This window comes from Pyxicephalus adspersus, chromosome 3 (assembly GCF_032062135.1).
Source record: "Pyxicephalus adspersus chromosome 3, UCB_Pads_2.0, whole genome shotgun sequence".
Taxonomy (NCBI): Eukaryota; Metazoa; Chordata; class Amphibia; order Anura; family Pyxicephalidae; genus Pyxicephalus; species Pyxicephalus adspersus.
The window spans coordinates 75,677,618-75,701,704 of NC_092860.1; the positions used below are offsets into that span (position 1 = coordinate 75,677,618).

The 24,087-nt window shown below is 37.1% G+C and overlaps 1 protein-coding gene across 3 annotated transcripts; it reads left to right on the forward strand.

Moving 5' to 3' along the window:
• Positions 1–378: 378 nt before the first annotated feature.
• INTS10 (integrator complex subunit 10) lies at positions 379–22,927 on the forward strand. Of its 3 annotated transcripts, none has more exons than XM_072405282.1 (18): positions 379–533; positions 3,333–3,400; positions 4,187–4,290; positions 5,459–5,598; positions 5,676–5,757; positions 6,494–6,634; positions 7,648–7,819; positions 10,059–10,228; positions 11,115–11,248; positions 13,452–13,605; positions 14,869–14,951; positions 15,066–15,221; positions 16,034–16,142; positions 17,205–17,284; positions 17,608–17,770; positions 18,527–18,620; positions 20,297–20,374; positions 22,230–22,927. In XM_072405282.1, exons 1-18 carry the CDS (start codon positions 405–407, stop codon positions 22,384–22,386), a joined length of 2,214 nt encoding a protein of 737 aa, XP_072261383.1. In that variant the 5' UTR covers positions 379–404; the 3' UTR covers positions 22,387–22,927. The 3 variants fall into 3 exon arrangements, with proteins under 3 accessions (XP_072261383.1, XP_072261384.1, XP_072261385.1); XM_072405284.1 differs by lacking the exon at positions 379–533 and adding an exon at positions 1,704–1,776; XM_072405283.1 differs by lacking the exon at positions 20,297–20,374.
• Positions 22,928–24,087: the final 1,160 nt, after the last annotated feature.

Genomic DNA, 24,087 nt, shown 5'->3' on the forward strand with positions numbered 1-24,087 from the left:
GATCCAAATGTCTCATTGCTCAAGGAACCCCTGGCAACCTCTGTAGCCTTGGTCCTGGGCATCCTTATGGAGAACTAAAGCTGCACATAAAGAATGAGGGGTAAAGGCAGCAGGAAGGGGAGACGCAGTAACTATGGATATATGGAAGGACACTGTGAATGAGAACAATGTATTATTGGATATAATAAGTGCAGACACGGAGTAATAGGAGCCATGCTTGCCGTGCACAACACTTCCCCACTCACCACTAAGGCGCGCAAAAGACACGTGACACTATTGCTATGGCACTCGGAATACACACAAACAACCCTGACAATGCTAAGCCGCGACATTACAGGCTGCGCATGCGTGGTTGTTTTCATTTCCGGTGAAGTCATTAGACGTCGCCGAAGTTGTTCCTGAGCATGGCGGGACTTGGGGATTGTGAGTTCCTAGTACGGAGAGCCCGGGAGCTAGTACAGGAGGACACGTGTGCGGCGAGAGCATGGCTCATCACCGCCCGCACCCTCTACCCACAGGACTTCAACATCCAGGTGTGCGGCCTCCTCAGTGCTGGGACTGGGAGAGAACATTTGTATTGTCACCCCCCATGAGTCTGTACACAAGTCAAAATGTAATGTCACAATAAGAAGAAGTTGGCACCACAGCTTTCATATCTTGTCATACACCTGGCCAGGGTATTACCATTACAAATGTCAATGGGTAGAATCATATCACCCTTCTAACAAAGATGTCCTGTGACATTCACATATACATGTATATTATTCATATTATTTTTCTGCACAATGCCTGGCAGCAAGGAGGGAATGGTTTTATACACTCCTACCACCTGGACTATTCATCCGTATGACATCTCTGGTCTCCCCTGTGCACCTTGGTTCATTCTGCAGTTCTCTGTAGAAATGTGGGGCCAGGGGAAGGAACCATAGTACACTGTAGGGGTGTACTGAGACTGTCACTCCCAGAAGTACATTTGCTGCTATCATTGCCATGACAGAAAATATACCAGTGGATTTGTTGTCTATCAATGCATTATGGATATTTTTGTAGTAGACAGCATGCATTACTTCTTCCTGACACTGTTGTAAAGCTTCTTGCACCTCTGAAGTCTTTTCCACTGTGTTTGCCATGGCACCTTTCCCCTAGTGTACTGTGATTTGGCACAGCATTGCCATTGGTTCTTGCATGCATGTCTTTTCTGTGCAATCCATTCAAATAAATATGCTGCCCTAATGCAATGCATACCAACATGCTTTGTTTTAATTATGCAGCACACAGCGATAGTGGGAACCCAGCCTTGCAGGCACTCATACAGACAACCTCAAGGCTGTCCATGCATTACAGGCAGCATCTAGATACCTCGCTGATGTCAGGGGTGAGAGGGAGCAGTGTGAGACATCTGGTATATTAGTGACCCATTTGTACCTATCCAATGTGGTACATCATACGTGTGTAAGTGTGTTTTTGTTCATCCTGCATTGCAGTGCATGGTAACACACTACTGAGAGTTGTGGCTTTGCAATGTTGCTGTAGATTGTGCATGTCCCTTTTTATGAATGTAGATAATTTGTGATACCTTAAAGCAAAGGAAAAGTAAAAAAAAAAAAAAACCTTTACTTTCGCAGATGGCCGATCCTTTCAGAGGTTTTCTGGATTGGGTCCTGCGCTGTCCTGGAATCCTACTTTGTCTCCTAGCACCGCCATCTTTTTTGCCCTTCTGCTTACATTACCCGATCTGCAGGAGATAGGGAAAAAAGTTCAAATCTTGTGAGATCGGTAAAAGCTCCTTATGTGCATGCTTAAGATTGGGAATGTGCATAAAGAGCAGCCAGAATGGGAGAGCAGAGCCTCGTCACGCATATCAGGAGGCTCTGCTCTCCCATTCTGTCTATATCAGTGGTCCCCAACCTGTGGTCCGCAGCTCTTGCCGGTGCACGACCCCGAAGGCTCAGAGTGGTGGGCAGGTTTTGTCATTGGACACAACCCACCCACTCTCCTGCGATGAGAAAGTGAACCAGCGATGGGAGAGCAGGGGGGTTCTGGCATTATGACTGGGGGAAGTTTCTTTCCCCATGAGTGACACACGGCTCTTCGTGCATGCACGGTCCAGAGTCTGTACATTTAGTGGTCCGTGATGTCCAAAAGGTTGGCGACCACTGGTCTATATCACTACAGCGATAAAGGCCGAAGAGGAGGGGCTTTACCCCTTTATTTTTTTTTTTTTTAAAGAAAAATGATTTTAAACCCCCCTTAAAAAAAAAATATACATTTTACCGTATTTTTTGGACTATAACACGCACTTTTTCGCGTCTTATAGGCCGGAGCGTCTTATAGTCCGAAAAATACGGTACCTTATATAAAAGGGTTGTTTTATATTCAGTTTTGAAAAAAAAATTCTGAAAAATATCATAATATGGCCAGTGTTTCAATTTATTGTTAACTAAAGCCTCTAGTCCAGGGGTGCCCAACACTTCGATTGTGATCTACTGGTCGATCGCGGAGCCCTGCCTTACCCCTCAGGTAAAAATCTAGGGTTGGTAAAGGGTTGTAGCCCTGCTGTACAATAGGGATTCTGGGGATGTCTTTTGTCAGACAACACCTGGAACTTTGCGTCCTTCACTGGAGGACACTTCCTATTGGTCCCTTAGGTCTCCGTACAGCCCAATAAGGACGGGGGAGGAGTTATGTTCCTAGTGAACAAGGTGGATAAAGCAGAACCGTGCGTGAGAAGGCTCCATGTACAGTGGGGAGGGAGGCAGAGAGGGCAGTCTGAGGTTAGCAGTGCTGGGCAGCCAAGTCAGGTCAGGGTTAGGGTTCAATTACCGAGATACCTTTGTACAGATTAGCAGATGTTTTTCTTGTGCAGCACATCATTCTCCTATGACAGGTGAACTGTAGCTTTCCAGTCACTATAGTCTTGTAGTGCAATGTCTGTGCAATGTTCTGCCATTCAACGTCTCACAGCTCCAGTCACTTCTGTGTCATACTCAGTAAATAAATAAATAAATATGCATTTAGCATTTTTATTGTTGGTAAATCTATTTGACTTGATCATTTTAAAAGTAGTTTGCAAGCCAAAAAAGTGTAGGCACCCCTGCTTTAGTCGTATTTTTAATAGTTTATGTAACGACAGTTCTAAGTTGGTCATACTTTTTGTGTTTTTCATGTACTATTTAGGTATGATTGAATTACAAGAATAAAATCTAAAGCTTAGGGTTTCATTTCAAGTAATTATTAATTTACACTCCTTCCTTTTGTGTAAAATTTCAATACATGAAACAGAAGACTGAGCCAAAATTTCTCCTTATGTTGTAATTTTTTTTTTTGTACAGTATGAAATGTACAATATTGAAAGAAATGCAGAACGCACTACCTCAGCAGGAAGACTGTTGTATGATATGTAAGTTATTTATATTCTTATGAGATGGATGTGCTTATTTTCTATTTATTATTAGATAGATCTTTTATTTACATCACACAATAATACATAAGCTAGCAGTAGGCTCTACTGACCTTATTTTCTAAAATATTTAGTTTCTATTAAGAATGCAGAGATGTCATCTCTCTCCTTCTTCCAGCAAACCAAAACGTCTCCAAATATTAGATAAAACATCTTCCTTTGATTTTTTTCAGTATTTCATATCTTCTCCTCCCAGAATTATGTGGAATGTGTTTGTTCTAATATATTCTGAGGGTTGTATGTGAAAGTTTTTTTTTTACTTCTGGTCAGGAAACATTCATTTTCTTTTTTAGCTTTTTTCTATATCTTTCCTTAAGTCCCATTCACATCTGTTGCAGTATATTATGTAATCATTTGAAGGAGCTGACTAATGAACCTTTGTGGTGCGCTACAGCATTGTTTGTGATATGACATTTATTGTAACAGTAAACAGTCATTTACTGCACTGCAAATTTCTCTTTTTAAAATATTAAACTGATACCTGTTAAAGGAAGAGTGTAAAGCCCAACTAAACCAAAAATCACACTAAGAAAATTTTTAAACCTCTATTAATTGGTTTATACTTGGTCACCCACTTTAAATGAGGTCACAGATCCATGTACTCATAAGCAACTCAATGCTGGTAGTGGCAAACATAAGATTAGTTTAGTGTGATTGTATGAAACATTTTTCAATACTTGTTAGTAATCCTTTGTGGATTGTTTTCTCTCTTTTTGCTCTGTCAAGGTTTGTGAACTTCAGTGACCAGCCAGTAGTTTGGAGAGAAATTGGTGTGATAACAGCTGCCCTTCGAAATGACTGTCAGGATAAGCAAACACAGTTTTTAAGAGGTAGAAGCCAGTTTGGGTCTGAACCTGCACAATGCTGTAATGTTCAGCAGTTTTCACATCTCTAGAAGTTGACTTTAAACATACACCTGTCTTGAAAGAAATTGTGCTTTGCAACAATTAAAGTTGTGACCTGCATTGGTTCCTATGACTTGAAAGAATAATGATCATTGTACTTGCTACAATGTTAAACATACTGGATTAGTGATGTACTAAACTGATATTGTGGCTGTTGAAGCTTTAAAGCAGACAATCCCACTGCCACTGACAACCATCACCCAATAAGTATACTCCCCTGTGTTTACTTTGATGGGCTGACAGTTGCTGAATGTTTTGGTTCCCAGAAAAGAAAAAAATCCGTACCTAAATACCAAAAAAAAAGAAAATATTTTGGTAACTGTCAATTATATTACTGCAACACCAGTATGCTCTGTAATACAGACCTACAAAGGAACTGTATACAAATCCAGCTGCAATATTACTGCAGGGTAGAGGAAGAAAAGCCCTATTTGTCTATGAATAAACACTAAATTTGTTTGGTTTTGTTTTCACAATCTTCAGCCAAGTTGATTGGCCACGCTAGAGTGATGCAACTCCTTCACATGTGCACAGGAGTTAATTCATTCCTGGCATCCAGGGGTATTCCAGTATGTCCAGCATTTTATGCTGAGCTGTGCATGCTTAGCTCAGTGTACATAGAGAAAAAGTTTGTGAATAGCCATCGCCCGTCACTTTTGCAATATTGAACCTGCTTGTTCACCTTTTTCTCTCAACTTAGTTTAGTTTAACTTTTAACTATTCTACATCTGACCCAAAACTGCCCCACTGCTTCTGTTTAGCTTTGCCTTTTTTTCTGACAGAATTAAAAAATGTCCTACAGTATGTTGTGACAGTAACAGGCTATTAGAATGATTTTTATTTTGTTTACCAGGGTATAAAAGGAACAAATTATCTGTAATATAGATATGTGTATAAATCTAGGAACGTTTGCATGCATTCTGTTGAGTTAGTCAGTCTAGTAAGTAGATCATACCTATGAGGTGAAAAATAAACTTTTGTGGATAAGTATATCCTAGAGAAAGATTGCATACTCGGTGTGATTAAAAATTGTTTGCATGTATCATATACAGGTATTGGGATAGCTTGCTTATATTATAATTACATTTTTCAGGTCTGTTTGAAGCCCTCCCAGGCCGGGTACAGTGTGAGATGTTACTAAAAGCCACTGAACAATGTTTTAATACACTGGAGCGGGCCGAAATGCTGCTGCTTTTACTTAGGCGGTTTCCAGAAACTGTTGTACAACATGGGGTATGAACATTGATTAGTCAATAAGCTATTGTAACTATCAGATTGTTTTCAATATTCAAAAAAGTGTTTAATTCCAGGTTAACTTGGGCGAGACACTTTTAGAAGCTGAGAGCCTTGAGGACCAAGAATCGCCAGTAAACTGCTTTAGGAAACTATTTGGTGAGTAAAACCTGCTTTTATTGATACTTCTTATCATGCTGTTTTCCTAAACATTGTAAATATTTTCATTTGTAAACTGTGTGTTCTAATGTGTGTCTTATATGTAATGTGGTTCAGGTAAATGTTTTAGTAGTAAGATAAAATGTCTGCATTCACATATTTTGTTTTATATCTGTATTTTATTTTTGACTATGTTGATGGCACTGGGTGAATGTGTAGGAAAAAGGCAAATTATTGTATAAAATAATCATTTTCTAAAAAAAAATTTATCTAAAAAAAAAGCCTGAGAAAAGAAAGCTACCAGATTTATTTTAAAAATACATAGCACCTTGCAAAATTTTTAACTTTGCTAAAGTTAGATCATTACAGTATTGAACAAGTCACTGAATTCTAGACTAGTAATTAGCCTTTTAGTTATTTGAATGCGGTTTAGACAGAGAAGGTTCCAAGGACTGCACAGATATGTGTGTGCAAATTGAAAGTCAGTATGAAATTTGAAGTCCTTCTTACCATGGTGCACTATATGACACACACAGCATGTTGTTATGGAACATCATCATTACCTAACAATAGGTGTTCTGTATTTAAGGGATGTTTGAAATAAATTTTAGTTTCATTTTTGAATTTCAAGTTCTCTTTTTTGAAATAATGGATATTTTTGAATATCGCAACATCTGTAAATATTGTTGTTGGTTTTTTTTTTTACATCATTGTCTGTAATTTTCTTCTTTGATAGTTTGTGATGTTCTTCCCCTTATAATTAACAACCTGGATGTACGTTTGCCTGCCAGCCTTCTCTACAAGTACCTCAACAAAGCTGCTGAATTTTATATCAACTATGTAACACGATCTCCTCAGACTGACAATCAACAACAAGGTTTGAATAATTTGGTATTATTACCATCATCTGCTTATATTATACACATATAAAGGTAATGCTAAGAGTTATTTATTGGTTTGTTAAAATCAGTTTGTGAACAGCTGATTGCTGTATATGAACTGTTTAGACTAGCTATTGTAAACCAGGGTTCCTCAAGAGATTTTTAGGGGTTCTGGAGTTGTGCCTTATTGCCCTCCTGTCTGATGGTGCCTGCATAATTCCAGATCCAATGCATTTGGCCAAGGCCAGTTGCTTGGCACCAATAATTATTTATTCTACCTGAAAATCAATATGGTATTGGTTTTAGCTGTGGTTCTTGGAAAATGTGGACTTGATAAATATTTCATGGGTTCTTCTGTAGACAGTTATTATGTTAAAAAAACTGACTTTAAACTGTAGACAGTAATTTACAGGGCGTGCTACTGTGCAACCTATAAAAACTCTCTTGGAAAGAATACCCATATAGTTTAGCATAAGCTGGATTTTCATGCTATATATGAATAGCAAGTAATGCAAGCATTGATTACTGACATACATGTATAGCATTAGTCACATCTATCGATCCCTCTGTAAGGCAACATTAAATTTTACTCCAACAGCACAAAAAATAATACTTGATGTTTTCTCTGGAAAATAAGTTGCTTTTTGATTGACTCCAGAGGTTAATTATAAGGTTCATTTAGCTATGTATTACTTGTATGTGCTTCAAATTTTTCAAGATGATGTCCCTTTTGAGTCTGCAAAACTGCTCTGGCCCTGAGACATCTTGCATGTGATATTATTATTATTATTTTTATTAATAAACAGGATTTATATAGCACCAGCATATTACGCAGTGCTGTACTTTAAATAGGTGCTAAAAATGACAGAGGAATACAGACAGTGACACAGGAGGAGAGGACATAAGCTCATCAGGCAAAAGGGGGCCCCACAAACACAAAGGTGTAAATAGGCCATAGAGCGTCTTGCTTGATATTATGTTTGTTGATACCCAAGTTCATCATTCACAGGATCACAGGAAACATCTGATCTACTTTCTCCTACGAAACGAAGTACTCAGAAATATATTATTGACGGTCTTACAGAGAAGTCTTCACAGATTTTGGACCCCTGGGATAGGCTGTTTAAGATTCTTTCCGTAGTTGGAATGAGATGTGAATGGCAAATGGACAAAGGAACAAGGTAATACGTCACTCCCAATAAAATGCTTTCATGTACAGTACTGTGAGACATAGAGATATAGAAACGTAACTCTTGAAGCTGTATCCAAAAAGGGTATGCAGAAGACTTCTTACAAGTATTTCTTGGGGTCTCCCTGCCTATGGCAGTCAGAGGTAGAAGTGCTTTAGGTCTCACACTGCAGATATACAGCTATGAGGCTGTATGTCTTGGCAAACTCAAGTACCAGGACGTGTACTGCTATATTTTAGAAAAATTCCAGAACAAGGATGAGTTTTTGAGGATACTGCTTAGGAATAAATATTATTTGAAAATGTGGCAATTAACATAGCATCTTTTTACCTTCAATTCTATTTTAGGGTTCAAACTCCACATTATTATTATTAGGCATTATTAATATTATCACACAGTATTTATATAGCACCAACATATTACGCAGTGCTGTACAAAGTCCATAGTCACATCACTAACTGCACGTTTCTGGGATGTGGGAGAAAACCCACACAAACAGGTACAAACTCCATGCAGATAGTGTCCGATATTCGAACCTGGGACACAGTGCTGGAAAGGCAGGAGTGCTGACCTCTGAGCCACCGTGCTGCCCATTAGTTAGACTAAATACATGTCCATGTCTTTCCCAATAAACACTGCAGTATTTATTCCTAGAGTTTATTTATACAGTTTGTTTTACAAAAAATCCATATATAGTTAGGTCCATAAAAATTTGGACAGAAACAACTTTTTTCTAATTTTGGTTCTGTACATTACCACAACTAATTGTAAATGAAACAACTCAGATGCAGTTGAACTGCAGACTTTCAGGTTTAATTTATTGGGTTGAGCAAAAAATTGCATAAAAATGTGAGGAACTAAAGCCTTTTATTAACACAGTCACTTCATTTCAGGGCTCAAAGGTAATTGAAAATTAAAAAGCTTAAAGTAAATTAAAAAGCTAAAAATAAAATGTTCATTTCTAATACTTGGTTGAAAACCCCTTTGCTGGCAATGACAGCGTGTAGTCTTGAACTCATGGACATCACCAGATGCTGGGTTTCCTCCTTTTTAATGCTCTGCCAGGCCTTTACTGCAGCGGCTTTCAGTAGCTGTTTGTTTGTGGGCCTTTCTGTCCCAAGTTTAGTCTTTAACGAATGAAATGCATGCTCAATTGGGTTCAGATCAGGTGACAGACAGTATGTCTCTGAACACCTCAGAATTCATTCGGCTGCTTCTGTCCTGTGTCACATCATGGATAAACACTAGTGTCCCAGTGCCACTGGCAGCCATGCACTCCCAAGCCATCATACTGCCTCCGCCATGTTTTACAGATGACGTGGTATGCTTTGGATCATGAGCTGTTCCATGTCTTCTCCATACTTTTTTCTTGCCATCATTCTGGTAAAGGTCGATCTTGGTTTCATCTGTCCAAAGAATGTTTTTCCAGAATTGTGCTGGCTTTTTTAGATGTTTTTTTTTGTTTTTTTTTTAGCAAAGTCCAATCTAGCCTTTCTATTCTTGAGGCTTATGAGTGGCTTGCACCTTGCAGTGCACCCTCTGTATTTACTTTCATGCAGTCTTCTCTTTATGGTAGACTTGGATATCGATACGCCTACTTCCTGGAGAGTGTTGGTCACTTGGTTGGCTGTCGTTAAGGGGTTTCTTTTCACTATATGAAATGATTCTGTGATCATCTACCACTGTTATCTTCCGTGGACGTCCAGGTCTTCTGGCGTTGCTGAGTTCACCAGTGCTTTTGTTTCTTTCTCATGATGTACCAAACTGTAGATTTTGCTACTCCTAATATTGTAGCAGTTTCTCGGATGTATTTTTTCTGTTTTTGCAGCTTAAGGATGGCTTGTTTCACCTGCATGGAGAGCTCTTTTGACCGCATGTTGTCTGTTCTGAGCAAAATATTCCATATACAAGCACCCGCCCTTCCATGCCCACACCAGCCAATGAAATAGCCTTTGAGTCAATTGTCCAATTACTTTTGAGCCCCTGAAATGAAGTGATAGTGTTAAAAGAAGGCTTTAGTTCCTCACATTTTTATGCAATCTTTCTGTTCAACCCACTGAAATAAAGCTGATAGTCTGCAGTTCAACTGCATCTGAGTTGTTTTATTTAAAATTAATTGTTGTAATGTACAGAACCAAAATTAGAAAAATGTTGTCCAAATATTTATGGACCTAACTGTATCTACTTAACATTTACATATATTTGTCAACATTTGTATTGTTTTATTTAGGAACTTTAATGATCTATTTCATCGTGTGAAAGAACTCTACCGGTACATCAGCAATTTTGATAATGAGGCTCATGCAAAATATAAGAGTCAGATTGTCTATTCTACTACCCTCATTTTTTTCAAAAGTGTTTACCACTATATTAGTGCCATCCAGCCATCCCTCTTCCAAGGTGAGTGTGTTTGGGCAAAGGGTCATAGGGCACAACCAACTTTGGTAGCTAAATACTATTATACTTAACATAGGCAATTTTATTTGTTTTTTTTTTTTTAAACATTGATTGTTTTATAAATTTCTTTACAACTTACACATCACTCCCAACTCAATGATTAGTCGTACTCTATGAACACAATACCATTAAACAACTATATGACAATTCCTGTAATGAAAACATTTGCAGCAGATATCCACAGAGCACCAAATTGCTAGTATTAATGGCTGAAAGGTTGGTCAGTTAACTGTTTTAAAAGCTGCTGTTGCTATTGCATTTGAGTATAGATGTTCATGTGATTAAAAAATTATTCTGAATGATTGGGAATCTATATTGTAGAAGCCCTCAGTGTGAGGTTGTATGGATTGATTTAATATACTCTTTACCATCAAATACTGCAGTGGTTAAAATCATACTGCAGTTGGATAAATCATGAGGTGTTGTGATATATCCACTATAAAGTTACATCACCATATTCAAAAAGTAGGAAAGTAAAAAGTAAGAAGGTAGTGAAATGCAATTGTTGATTCCCGTTGTGGTCAACTGCTGGTTAATGCAAAGATATGGGCAAATATATTAAGTCACGTATTTAAAGCACAGCTGGTTCAGCCTTATTTGCTCACATCTTTGAATATATATATATATATATATATATATATATATATATATATATATATATATATCATCAATTATTAAAGTGGGACATTACAGCAGTAGCCAGGTGGGGCTAGCCAGTCTTTGCATATGGGATTAGTTATAATACCTAGTAACTAGTTAACTAGTTGTTTCAGATGTATTGTTGGTGTTGAAACATTTTTTCCTAATTAAAATGTTGTTTCATTCAAAGGACCTAATACTCCAAGCCAAGTACCCATTGTACTCCTTGAAGACATTCCAAATGTTTTCAGTGAAGTGGAACTCAGCTCCGGCAAGCACATTCACAAAAAAAGAAAACTTGCAGACAGTAGAGAAAAAACAATGGTATTTTTAGTTATTGTTCTGAAAATGTATTGGATGCTACCACTGCATGCAGGCAGCCTGTGCTTTGATGACTATGTTTTGTTCAGTAATGGTGATATCATTCAGATCTCTATGTACATTGTACATGTTATGTGATCCATAAAAAACAAGTTTATGCCTAAAAATTTTATACATTGTACCTTCTGGTGTCCTGTTCAGTAAGGCTGGGTCTACACGGACATTTTAAAAAAAACGCATGTAAAGGTTCCTACTGTGTTTTTATGCACTTTTATTAGCGTTTTAAAGCTTGCCTTTAAAACACTGGAAAACGTCTATGCCACATTTTTCTGCAATTTTAACTCGTTTACGTTTAATTTCTTTTAAATGCAGGAAAACGCCCCATTGAAATCAATGGAAGCTTTTACTTGTGTTTTCCAGCATTCACCCCGCATTTTAATTTTTTAAACGTTGCAAGCAGGGTTATAGATAACGCTCAAATGTGCCTCAAAGAACGCCCTGGTGTAGATAAGCCCATTGGAATGCATGGGAATTTCAAACATGGGCTTTTAAAGCCTCAGGATAACGTCTGTGTAGACTAAGCCTAAAGGAATTTTACAGATCTTACCACTTTATGCATTAGGTGTCTGTTTCAAAATTCACAATCTCCGCATTTTGTAATTAATATACCAAACGCGGAGACTGGTGTATTAAGTTTATACTAAGCTTTATATCTCAACAAAGATGAATGTTCAGTAAAGTATTTGCTTCACATTGTTCAAAAAGTTAGTCAATGCTACAGAACTTGTCAGTGCTAGAAAGTTCCCTGTCAGCACCTACTGGGGAAAGTGTCAAAAAGCTACCATTGCCTTGGTTACATTTTACACATTAAACTGGTATTATTGTATATAAGGTTATATATCAAAAGTGCATGAACTGTATTGTGTCATAGACAGGCTCTGCTTTGGGACAAGATCCTGACATTATGTGGGTGCTATGACTTAACCTTGAGTCAAGTACTTGAACTTGTGGCCTGCTAACCCTCTGGCATTTTTAGTTTATTTCAGTGAATTACTGTTAACTGTTAAAAAAAGTCTCTCTGTCTCTGCATGGTACCTTTCAGCTACAGCTCATTTTTGTACTGAATGACATTATTTTGTAAGATTTTCAGAAATCATCATGTTAAATGTAGTGCAGTGTATAAAATATTTCCCTTTTCAACCTCTAAAAAATTGCCTGGACACACTTTTTTAAAGTTCATTTGAAAACTGGTAAACTGAAACTTTTACACTGATAAGCCAAAACAATAAAACCACTGACAAGTAAAGTGAATAACATTGACTATCTGGTTACAATGGCTCCTGTCAAGGGGTGCGATATATTAGGTAGCAAGTTACCAGTTAGTTTCTAAAGTTGATGTGTTAGAAACAGGAAAGGTGAGCAAGCATAAGTATTTGAGTGACTTTGGCATGGGCCACATTGTGATGTCTAGATGAGTCGGAGCATCTTTAAAATGGCAATTATTGTGGGAGTCTTCCAAGTATGCAATGGTTTGTATCTACTAATACTATTGCAAGTTTTGCACTACTACTAAAGTGCCATTACAGCAAAAAGTGCTGAAAATGTAATGCTGGCCATAAGATAAAGGTATAAGTTCACCACAGCTTTCTGTGTAGTCTCAGACCATTCAGAATGCATGTGCTCACCCCTGTATTCTGAAAGCACCTACACTGGATATGTGAGCATTAGAACTTGGTCTGATAAATCAAACTTTCTTATAGAGTATGTGGATATTTTGGTGCATGTAAAATTTACCTCAGAAGGCTAGATAACATAGGCAGTGGGACTTTGAGGACCTGCTGCTATCCACAAGATAAGTCTTTTGAAGCCCATGCCTCCAGAGGTTAGAGCAGGTTTGAAAGCTTAGAGGAAGGACCTACATAACATTAGGCAGTTGGTTTTATTGTTTTAGCTGATCAGTGTATATTGACCTACAAAATGTATGTCTGCTGCAATTGTGAATAATAATGATTTGTAGCAATCAAGAATTTGAATTTTCTCTAAACATATTCCACTTGCCAAATATTGACTTTCTCCTTCTATAAACAAATAAATACCCTTTTTGCAGTTTTAGTTTTTGTTTACCCTTGGAAAAAAAATACATGGACATACATGATGGTTTATGAATTTCTCTAAATATGTTCCTAATTTATCTTTAATTTCACAGAGCTCAGATGATGAGGATCTGTCTGGAAAAAATCGAAGTCGGCATGTGATTGTAAATAAAAATGATCTCTCTAATCCTAATGAAGTACTTGAAAGTTTTAAAATGGCGAGAGAATGCTGGGACCTTTTGCACTCTGCAGATGCCCTTGACAAAGGTACAGAGCTGCTACAATACATGCATGAATGACATGTAGATTTATATGTTCTCAAAGCTAAGATTGGATTTTTTAAAGGATAATTATACCATTAAAAAGCATTTCATGTTTATTTTTATATATATCATTGATAGTAACTCATTCCTGCCAAAAGTTTTTTTTTTTTTTTTTTTAAAGTAATTTTAAACTATGTTTTGGTTACATGTTTTAAAGTAATATGATGTTTATTGGTATTTTAACTGGAGTTTTACAATTGTATTATGTATATTGTGACAGAGTGTCCCAAAAAAGGTCAGAAATAGTGGGGAAATGGCAGGGAAAGTGTTAAAGGCTCCAGGGAAAGAGTGTGTCAATGTGTTTGTATAGGTTTTAGAAAAGAAACCTGGTTCTTTAGGGCCCTGTAGCCGGCCAAGGGAAGTGACGGGTGGGTTCCTTGGCCCAACCCAACCCTGATTTGGGTTATATTCACCTGCACCCAGGTGCAAGGGAAGTGAGTGATCAGTCAGGGGCTGAGAAGGGAGCCAGAGTGGGTTCCGGGCTGAGAGAGAGCCAGAGTGGGTTCCGGGCTGAGAGAGAGCCAGAGGGTTCCAGGCTGAGAGAGAGAGCCAGAGGGTTCCAGGCTGAGAGAGAGAGCCAGAGGGTTCCAGGCTGAGAGAGAGAGACATAGTGTTCCAGGCTGACTGGGGGGAGATTATGACATAGGTCCCCTAGAACTGGAGAGGAGACTTTGGACTGAGCTTTCCAAGACTGCATGAACTATGAGTGGACTCAATTTACCCCATTTATACATGAACTGTGTACCACTGGGGCTTACAAGTGAACAGAGAGCTAGCATACCTAAAGTGAGGCAGCTAGTTGCCCAGCCGGGCTACTGTTAATTGTTTTGTTATAAAGTTGTCGAGAGTGTGCTGTAACACCTGGCTTCATAAACATAACTGCGGTTATTTTGAACATTTGCTGTCGGTTGCCTCTTATCTGCCCTGCAAGCATCCCGTTACAATGAGCGATCCCCTGTGCTATGTCACAATATGTAAAATATTATATGTAAAGTCTTTATTTTACGAATATTTTCTAGGGCTGTTGCCTTTTTGAACATACCTGCTTCACAGCATTTTCACCTGTGGGCTGTGTGGTATCCTCATACAATATAGTGTTTTCTTAGTTTAAATGATGCCCAAATAAAATGTCTAGCTATCTGCTACAGAACATATGAGCTGTGAACTCCTGCGTTTCTGTAAAATTACTTTTTTTTTTTCTTGTTAGAGTTTTCTAGAATTTGCTTACCATGGAAGACGGACACCTGGCTGTGGTTAAGGATCTTTCTTACAGATATGGTTATCTATCAGGTAGATGAGCACTTTCGGAAGCAAAAATTGATATATGCCAAGGTACCAGAGAATCCATATTAGCAAACATGGAAATATGCACTTCAGATGTGTTTGTCTTCTATGTTAATATAGGGACAGCACAAGAAAGCTATCAACAGTCTTCACCTCATGGCAGCTCTGCAGGGACCTCACTCACCATCACAGCAGATCATGAGTCAAGGAAGCCTGGAGCAGCAAAGGTCACTAATCCAGCTTGCTGCCTGCCATTTTGCCCTAGGAGAATATAAGGTACATTTTTGCATCTGCTTTTTTTACTCTTGAATGACCTAATTAATTTTAATGTAATTAATTTTAATTGTAATTAATTAATTAATAAATTTTAATTAATTTTAATGTTTTTTTTAATAGTTTCAATAGTGAATTTGCTTCCCAAACCAATTTAATAGTTTTATTTGGTGTCCCCAAATAAAACTATTAAATTTGTGTGTAATGTTAACAGTACTGTGCAACTACCTTAATTAACCCCCCTAGCGTTCTAATTCTGTCATTTTTTGATGCAAAAAGTGATCCTATTTTTTTTGCGTAGAAATTTTTGTTTATATTGTGGGCCTGTAATTCTTAGGATTAACTCCCGGGTATAATTATTATACTTATTTATTATATTAGGGATTTACTATTGGTGATCGCATCTGCAGTTAGATGCGATGCACCAAGCAGAAATCCTGCATGGTACATCGCATCTAACTGCAGATGCGTGCATCGGGGTGGTGGGGACCCGGGCGGTATTTAAAAGCAGATTACTCGTAATCTGCTTTTAAATTTCCAGACGGAGAAGCGCCCCGCCATCACAGCGGGATCGTGAGATCGTCGCTGGAGCGCGGGGATAAGGTAAGAGGGACCCTCAAAAGTACCCCGAGTGTGACTCGGGATTACCGCTTTTTGCAATTTTTTCCACCCCGAGTCACACTCGGGAATACCGCTAGGGGGGTTAAAAGAGACCAACTGAGTATATGGTTATATTTGGTTTATGTATGTTTCACATGAACATGTCAACAACGTTTTATGTGAATATTACCAACCAGTGTTTATTCTTTCCTTAGCTCACATGTGAGAAGGTTTTGGAGCTGATGAACTTCATTGTGCCCCCACTCCAGGAGATCTCCAAATCAAGAGAGGAGCAATCCAAAGTCAAATCTAAATTCAGAAAAGGTTTACATGCATGTATTCATATTTAGACTCTCTCATACATCTACAGTGCATTATTGCGAGCATGTTAGCATTCAGTATTTCACACCCTATCCTTCTTTGTGTTACAAAATTTCTGTATTTTATTTTTAATGTCTTGCTACATTAAAGTTACCGTGGAGTGTGTAATTATTATCCATGTTAACGTATGTCAGTTAAAAAAACATTGTTCTTTTACACCCTCTGTAGTTGCAACAGCTCCAGATATGAGGGCTACGGTTTTGGTTCAAGGCTTTTTTCATTCCCTCCTCCTCTCCTTGCCAAATCACAAAACACACTGTATTGTATGTACAGTACAAGGAGAGGGGGGTTTGAAAAAGACAGTGTGTACATGTATTTTGTGTATACATTTTGAATGGACTTCCAATGCACCCCAACCACCACCACCTAAAAAAAACTTTTCTCAACTTTATACTTTTCATATGCTGACTTGCAGCAGCATGAGCTTAGCACAATTTTAGGTGAAAAACATAATACTGAAGTGATTCTGAAACTTTATAAACAAATTATAACTTATGGTTTTTGCTATTCTTAATACGCATATTTTAAAATCATCCACTGCAAAAATAAAATTTCTAGCTAAATTCCTGACATAGGGCTCATATTATGCATATAGTTGGACTAAAACTGACTAGATGGTAAAGCAAGGACGAGGGTAATTTTTTGTACCTTCAAAAACAGCAGATGCAGTCCCTGACAAGTTGTCTTTAACCATGACTTGTTTTTCACCCTTGAAAGGCTTGTGTTGATCAAGTCATAGACAGGCTCTCCAAAGTAGGACTTGTCTTCCTGACCCAATATTATGACTTTTTTCTAACCAAAGCTTGTTCAAAACTATTGTTTTCTTATTTAGTGCTTATTATCTCTAAGCATTTGACAGGCTTTTGTTTTCTTATTGATGTGTTTTCGGCTTTAATTTTAGCCCATTAAGTGGCTTTGGTTAAATATTGTATGTCTTTGCTTAGTGCAAAAAAAATATTTGTACAATGTGAATTTACCAGCATGCTTTCTTTTTTTGTGTTTAAGGTTCCGACCTCAAGCTGCTACCCTGTGTTAGTAAATATGTAATGCCTTACTGTCTTCAGCTGTTGTTGGCAAGTGTAAAGGTGAGTGTACCACATTTGTTAAAGTAAAAAGTAAAGAAATATGGAAAAGAATAACTGATGCCATCCCCATAGGGAAATAGGGCAAACTGAGAGAAGAGGTCTCTATTTCAGGAATTTTTAGTTATCGATATAAAATGGAAATATGCTTTACTGGTTTTCTTTGAATTCTTCCATCTGCCTGAAGTGAAAAGTATGAAGGGTTGAAGTGTAAGTAATATTCTCTGTTTCCTATTGTAAGGATTGTCATATCCTAGTATTTAAATTGTAAAATATATGTTTGTCAATATTTTGCAGTAATGGCTATTTTTATTTATATTTTGTAGCTAAGGGCATTGTCTGATAATAGGGATGACATGGCTCTGGGACATCTTATTGTGTTACTGCAGCATGACTGGCCAAAAGGGGAAATCCTCTTTCTAAAAGCCATAGGCAAGATATGTCAGCAAGGAAATTTCCAGTATGAAAACTTCTTCAACTATATAACAAGTATCCTTTTACTATTGAATTTGTGATAGCTATTAGACTTATTGCTAGCTGTGGCATTCAGATTATTAGTCACTGTATTTGTAGTATTACCAGGACAAATGGCAACAATTATACCCAATTACGTATATTTACTGTTATACACTGCATTTTGTTTCAAATTCTATAAACCTTTAAAAAAAACTTTGCATAGGAAGAAGTTGTTACTGATCTTCTACATTGAGTTGCAAGCACTCAGATGATAGGTTGGAAGCTGCTGTTTTTGACATCTGAGCCAGCGGCAGGAAAGTTTGACATGTATTTTATGTTGTGTTTATGACACACTTTAAAAAGGGTAATATATAATCTTTCTGAATTATTCTCTGCATGGGAGGAAATAAATTAGTGTGATCCTGTCATGTTTAACGAAAACATATTAAGTATATGTGTTTAAGTGGAATTTAACTAAAAATAAAATTTTGAGCAGACATGCTTACTAGTGCAAAAGAGCAATGCTATTACCTTCTTGTCTACAGCCTTCTTTAAAATATACACTGTGATGTGCATGTGCAGCTCATTGAATGACATACCCTTGGTTCTGGAATGAGTGAACTCTTGTTTATGCACAGTAGTTACATTTCTGTTCAGAAAATAGGATGGCCATAGATCCTGAGATTGGAAGAAGAGCAGGTAAAAATGACAGTGATACCATGGGAAAGGAGAAATTAGTTTGTTTCCAGAACAAAACTGCACTGTATATTTCTTCCTTAATATCTGCAGATATTGATATGCTTGAGGAATTTGCATATTTAAGAACGCAGGAAGGGGGTAAGATTCACTTGGAACTAATCCCTAATCAAGGTGTTTTGCTTAAGTAAGTATTTTCTATTTACTATTGATAGTGCATATATAGACCACTGCTTGTTTTGTTGCAAGTGCTATGCATGCGGTAAACATAGCGGGTTCCATGCAAAGAAGTAGTTGAGTAGAGTGCTGAGGAGTTTGAACCTTTGTTGCAGTTTGTGTTTCCACGGATTGTCTTAAGAGTATTAAGAAAAAAATATATATTGTTCTCATTCTTCTGAACAAACCGAATTTCAAATCAAGGTATTCATATGTGAGAACATTTTATCTTCCATGAAGAAGAAAGAATTTGTTCTGTTACCTAATACAAGCTTGGTAAAATGTATTTTCTGTTCTGAATACAGAAAAAATAGTTGACATCAATGAGCATGTGTTATGTATGTGCCTGTCCACACATAAACAACTAACAACTAAGAACTATGTCATGTTCAGTAATAAAAGACTTGATAAACTTCTCATATATGATACTGAAGCCTTTCTTGAACCATATGTTGGTGTGCAAAGTTCTTTACTGACAATATCAAACTGCAAGTAGAGAACCTGAAACAATTTTAGATTGTCCCAATAGTTGCCCTAGGTTTGTATTCAATCAGTTGAAGTTATAAGATAATCACATATCCAGGCCATTAAAAGATATGGACATTTCAAGTTTACTTATGCAGTAATACTGGCAAGGTGGTTAATAAAGCTAGGTCAGAGCCCTTGAGAGCCATAATCCACATTGTATTATTCATGCAATCATGTTTGTTATTATATTGATGTAGTTAGGGTATAGAAAATACTACACTAAATTTGGGCTAAAATTGTTAGATTCCAGTAGCATTCCTATGCTCAAGTTAGTGCTGTAGACTCCTCAGAGGATCCCACTGCTGGAGAGCCAATAGGAAGTGTCCACATACCGCAAGCAGTAACTTGGACACCAAAAGAGGGGGCTTTTCTGTTTACAGAAAAGGGGGGTAAGATTGTAGTGTATGGTGGCTGTAGCTTTAAATTAGTAAAAAGGATATTTAGTTTTTCATTGGGGAGGGTGGGGGGTGAATAAAGAGGAGCCCAGAGATCAGCTTTACATGTATTTCACGATTCAAGCACTCTTCCATAAAAGCACCTTTCGGTACTGACAGTAAAATCTCTTGCCCAGCACACACACATAGGTAAGGTTCTGTGATTTGATCTAATCACGCTTCATTTTGCAATTTTGTATTTCTTGTTTCACACTTGAAAAGCTAAAACCTGCTGGCTGTCTCTGTGTTTTGCTTGAGGTGTAAGGTAGCTGAAATGATCTGTAAAAGCCACGGGTCAATATTATGACTAGCTCCATAGATTTAGGTTAGTGAACAGAAATATCTTGACATTTTGCTTTATAGTGGAGCTTAGCTATGTCTTAGCAGCCTTTTTAATGTCCCTGTTGGTGAGCACCTATCAATTAAACCAGTAGGACCACTCAGGAAGCTGCTAGAGGTTGAGGCTAAGACACATTTTAAAGTAAAGTCAGAAATGTGCACATCAATTCGGATGCCTATATATCTGGCTCTTCTTTTTGAAATAGGGGTTTCTCTGATGATAACCTGTTTTGTATGTAATACAATACAATATGTGCTCTTCCATCTGTATTTTCAAACCTGTTCCAGTTTGATGTAGCAGATGAGGGTTTTGAATGTTTGAATATTACTGTTTATTGTTTTAAAGGAGCTCTAGCACTACCCTGGGGCTGCTGCAGCAGGAATTCATACCTGTTCTACAGGCCAGCCTAACAACCAGTGACAGGTACCAAGTCCACAAAGCCTGCTTATGATGTCCTGTCTGTCAACATTTTTACTCACAGCCCCATAGTTTTTTGATGTTCGTTGTACAGCATTTTGGCCATATATATATATAAATTTCCATTTTATTTTATTGTTCTCCATTTTGATTGTAATATCGTGGCATTCAACATTCTTCCCCATGAGCGACTGGTATTTGTTTCCAAGTGGCAGCACTCGTACATAAGATTCATATAGATTTATTATTATTTTAATTTATTTTTTTTTTTTTTTTTTTTTTTTTAAGAAAACAGCAATTACTTTACTTTGTAAATGTCTGTAATTGCATGGAGTTCTTACATGAATTGTTTCATATCACATCCGCATGTAGCAGAAGGTTTGCTTCTATTTGAACAGACTGATTATAAACTGCACATTACATGTGGGGCAAAATCAAAGTATTCAGTTTGTTTTCTGTCTGCTTGACTTTTTGTTAATCACTGGAGCGTTTACACTACAGATATAGATGAAGGTTTCTTTGACACTTCACACTGTCTGAGCTATCTTATGGCAGCCAGAAGAATTGACAATACTTACTACAATGTTTTTTTTGTGTAAGAATGGTATTTGTTGTCCAGTGGAAAACATTTAGTTGGAACTATTATTGTTGTGTGCACATAAATATGACTGGTTTCAAAAAAAAAAATATATATATATATATACTGAACACCCTATGGTCCCTGTACCAGCTTGTTGTTAACAAGGCATGGTTTGGATAGTTTGATCCTGATTGGTACTGTGGGGAAATTTATTCAATTTCTTTAATCCATAGTAACTGGGGCTCTGTGAAGCTATTACCATTTTTTGCATATCCAGGTGTCTCAATGGGTAAAGAAAGTTGTGCTGCCATAACATATGTCGTCTCAGAAATCCGTAGATGTGACTACTGTTGTTGTGCAAAAATGAAGCTGTAATGCTTGTAATATCAGCACAGGATGTAAACCAAAATCTTTTATATTACAAAAAATTGTTGTCAACTTTAGTATTAGTTCCTAAAGTAAACTGATCGCGGTTTACACTACTGAAGTCAGACCAGTACAAGATGCATTATTTATTTGTCTCTAGAATGAAGCATTTAAAGTCTAACTTATCCCTAGAGTTGCCAGTTATCTCTTAGCTGTGTGATTTTCACATCTCTGTGGATATTTACATTACTATTGGGGAAGATTGGTGTAGGAAATGTTCCATTAGGAGCTGCAATGAACAATAACTTTGTACCTAGAAGGTATGTTGTCATTGCGGATCCTCTGACTTTGAACAAACATGCAGCAAGTGTAGTTGAATCTTCATGGCTGATCCTCTGATTATTCTGGGTCAATGTATCAAAGTATGAAATTCAGAGAATGATCAAAGCAATTTGCATTTACAAAAGGTAAGCAATGGAAGCATATGTATTTATATTGACCAAAAATTAATACATTTGTTTGAAGCCTAAATAATAAGAAAGGTGGGATGTATAGAAAACATTTTTAACTTCAAAACTTTGGTCTACATGATTTAGTTACTGTCACTTTGGGGACAATGGGTGAACACACCTAGTGAAGGACTTATTTGGTATTTTACTCTTGCATGAAAAGTATAACAATGTAGTTTGTACTCTGATGATATGTTCAAAGATTGTAGAACATTGTTCTACTATCGACATTTATACTAAATAAACGAAACGATGGATTACTGGTTCCCACTGGGATCTTGTACTGGTTTAGCTGTAGGCTGACTTTGGCAAGGTGATCTCGGGGATGCCATTTAACACCACAAATCTGTGCATTTTAATTTGACTTGATGAACTTCCTAAGCAAAGATGATGCTTTTTCTAACAGACATCACACAGTGACCCGAGGGATTACAAAAGGAGTTAAAGAAGACTTCCGACTAGCAATGGAACGCCAGGTCTCTCGCTGCACAGAAAATCTCATGGTCATCTTACATCGCTTTTGTATCAATGAAAAGATTTTATTGCTACAATGTTTGGCCTAGCATCAAAAACAAAGCAAGACTTAATGTCACTCTGACTTCAACCTTTGAGAATATGTGAATCTTGGTGGTTTATTAACCTTTTCAATCCCTAACTCCAGTTTAAACTGTTTATGTTTGGATACATTGGGGGGAGGGGCTTCTGTCAAGTTTTTATGCAATGGGTGTCCCTATACCAGAGCAGAAGTAATGAGAAGTTTGCTTAAGTGGTTCTTCTGCTGTTTGGGCTTTCCTGTTTCATAACCCCCATGTCTTGTGTTACCTTCTCCCTACTCTATCCAAAGCTTAAAAAAAAATCTTGTCTGGAGTTAGGCTTTAATTAATGTCTTGTTCATCTGATGAACTTTCCATGTAACATATCTTTTGTTGTATATGATGCTGCCTTGTTTTTCTGTCATATTATTGTTGTAAATAGATGTGGTTTCATCGTAGCAATGTAAATTGTAATATATGGCAATTTCTATATAACTAGCAGAAAATGTAAAGTTTTGTTGTAACAGTCTGCTTTTATGTTAATAAAATACATCCAATATTCATTTTCAAAGCCATTGTTCTCATCTTTGTTTTTGATAAGGAAGCGTAGTGTGGAAGAAAATATGTACAATTGTTTTTGGATGAGATATATTATTATTCCGTCACATCTTCAAATGTGAACAACTAAAATTCTGACTGATACACAAATAGACCAAGTCATATGTGTTGAAAAAATAGTTTGGCATATATACATAAACTTTTTTAGTATTGGATAAAGTTACTGTAAAAATGTACTTTTTATTGCTGTCTGGTTCCCTGCTTTGGAAATTCACCCTTTCTTGACATTGGTGACCATTGTCAGCAAGATAAAAAAAAGTGATTTAAAATCCAAAATTCTACATATACTGGTAGAGGAAAGTTGCTTCCAGAGAGATTACTTTTTTAGTGGTAATCTAGGGGGAACTTGTGCTTGATTGTTGGACTGATAGCATTGTACTTGTTTTATCTCACAACTGGACAAAGACCATAAAAAAAACACAGAAATAATCCTTCTCTACTTTAATAAAGCTTGATATCATTTTAAATGCAAACACAGTGGTACCTCAGTATAAGTCCAACTTGGTATAAGTCCTGTTTGGACACAAAATATTTTGCTTAGTATACAACCTTTGTGCTAGAACTTGTATGGGTTAAAATGAGTCATAACACCGCGCGCTACCCTTACTTAACTCTCTCGAGACAAAGCCACGACTGTCAGTACGCCAGCTGCTACCATTCAGTGAACAACCCGCGCTATAACGCTCTGTGAATTACATAACTTCTCCTCCTCCCTTCTCAGCACCATCCTAGTAGTCACTTGACTCTTCTCAGCAAGTTAAAGTGAGGTTACATGTTCATTTAGTTCATCTAATTGCTTTTGTATTTATGTATTTTAGTATTAAGCAGTGTTTAAATTATTTCATACAGCCCCATCAATACATAATATGCCAATATTTTTTTTTCATGGGAACAGATTAATCGATTTCCTTTTATTTCTTATTCTTATTATTTTAGAATAGCATCAGTGTTCTAAGAACTTTTTTTTAGCTGGGTGGTAAAAAAAAAAAAAAAAGTGGGCAGAGCAAGCCACAGCAAATTTAGTGCCCATGGTGGTTTATGCCACAGGTATCCAATAACCCATATTATTATGTCTGTGTTTCACCTTCCTCCTTTACTTTGTTCCAAGCTTGT

What these genes read in the sequence shown, in the direction of transcription:
- INTS10 (XM_072405282.1), top strand. Translation starts at nt 405, where the DNA reads ATGGCGGGACTTGGGGATTGTGAGTTCCTAGTACGGAGAGCCCGGGAG. An exon ending in CTGCTTTAGGAAACTATTTG is followed by an intron (nt 5,758 to 6,493) that starts GTGAGTAAAACC and finishes CTTCTTTGATAG; the next exon opens with TTTGTGATGTTCTTCCCCTT. An exon ending in AATCAAGGTGTTTTGCTTAA is followed by an intron (nt 18,621 to 20,296) that starts GTAAGTATTTTC and finishes ATTGTTTTAAAG; the next exon opens with GAGCTCTAGCACTACCCTGG.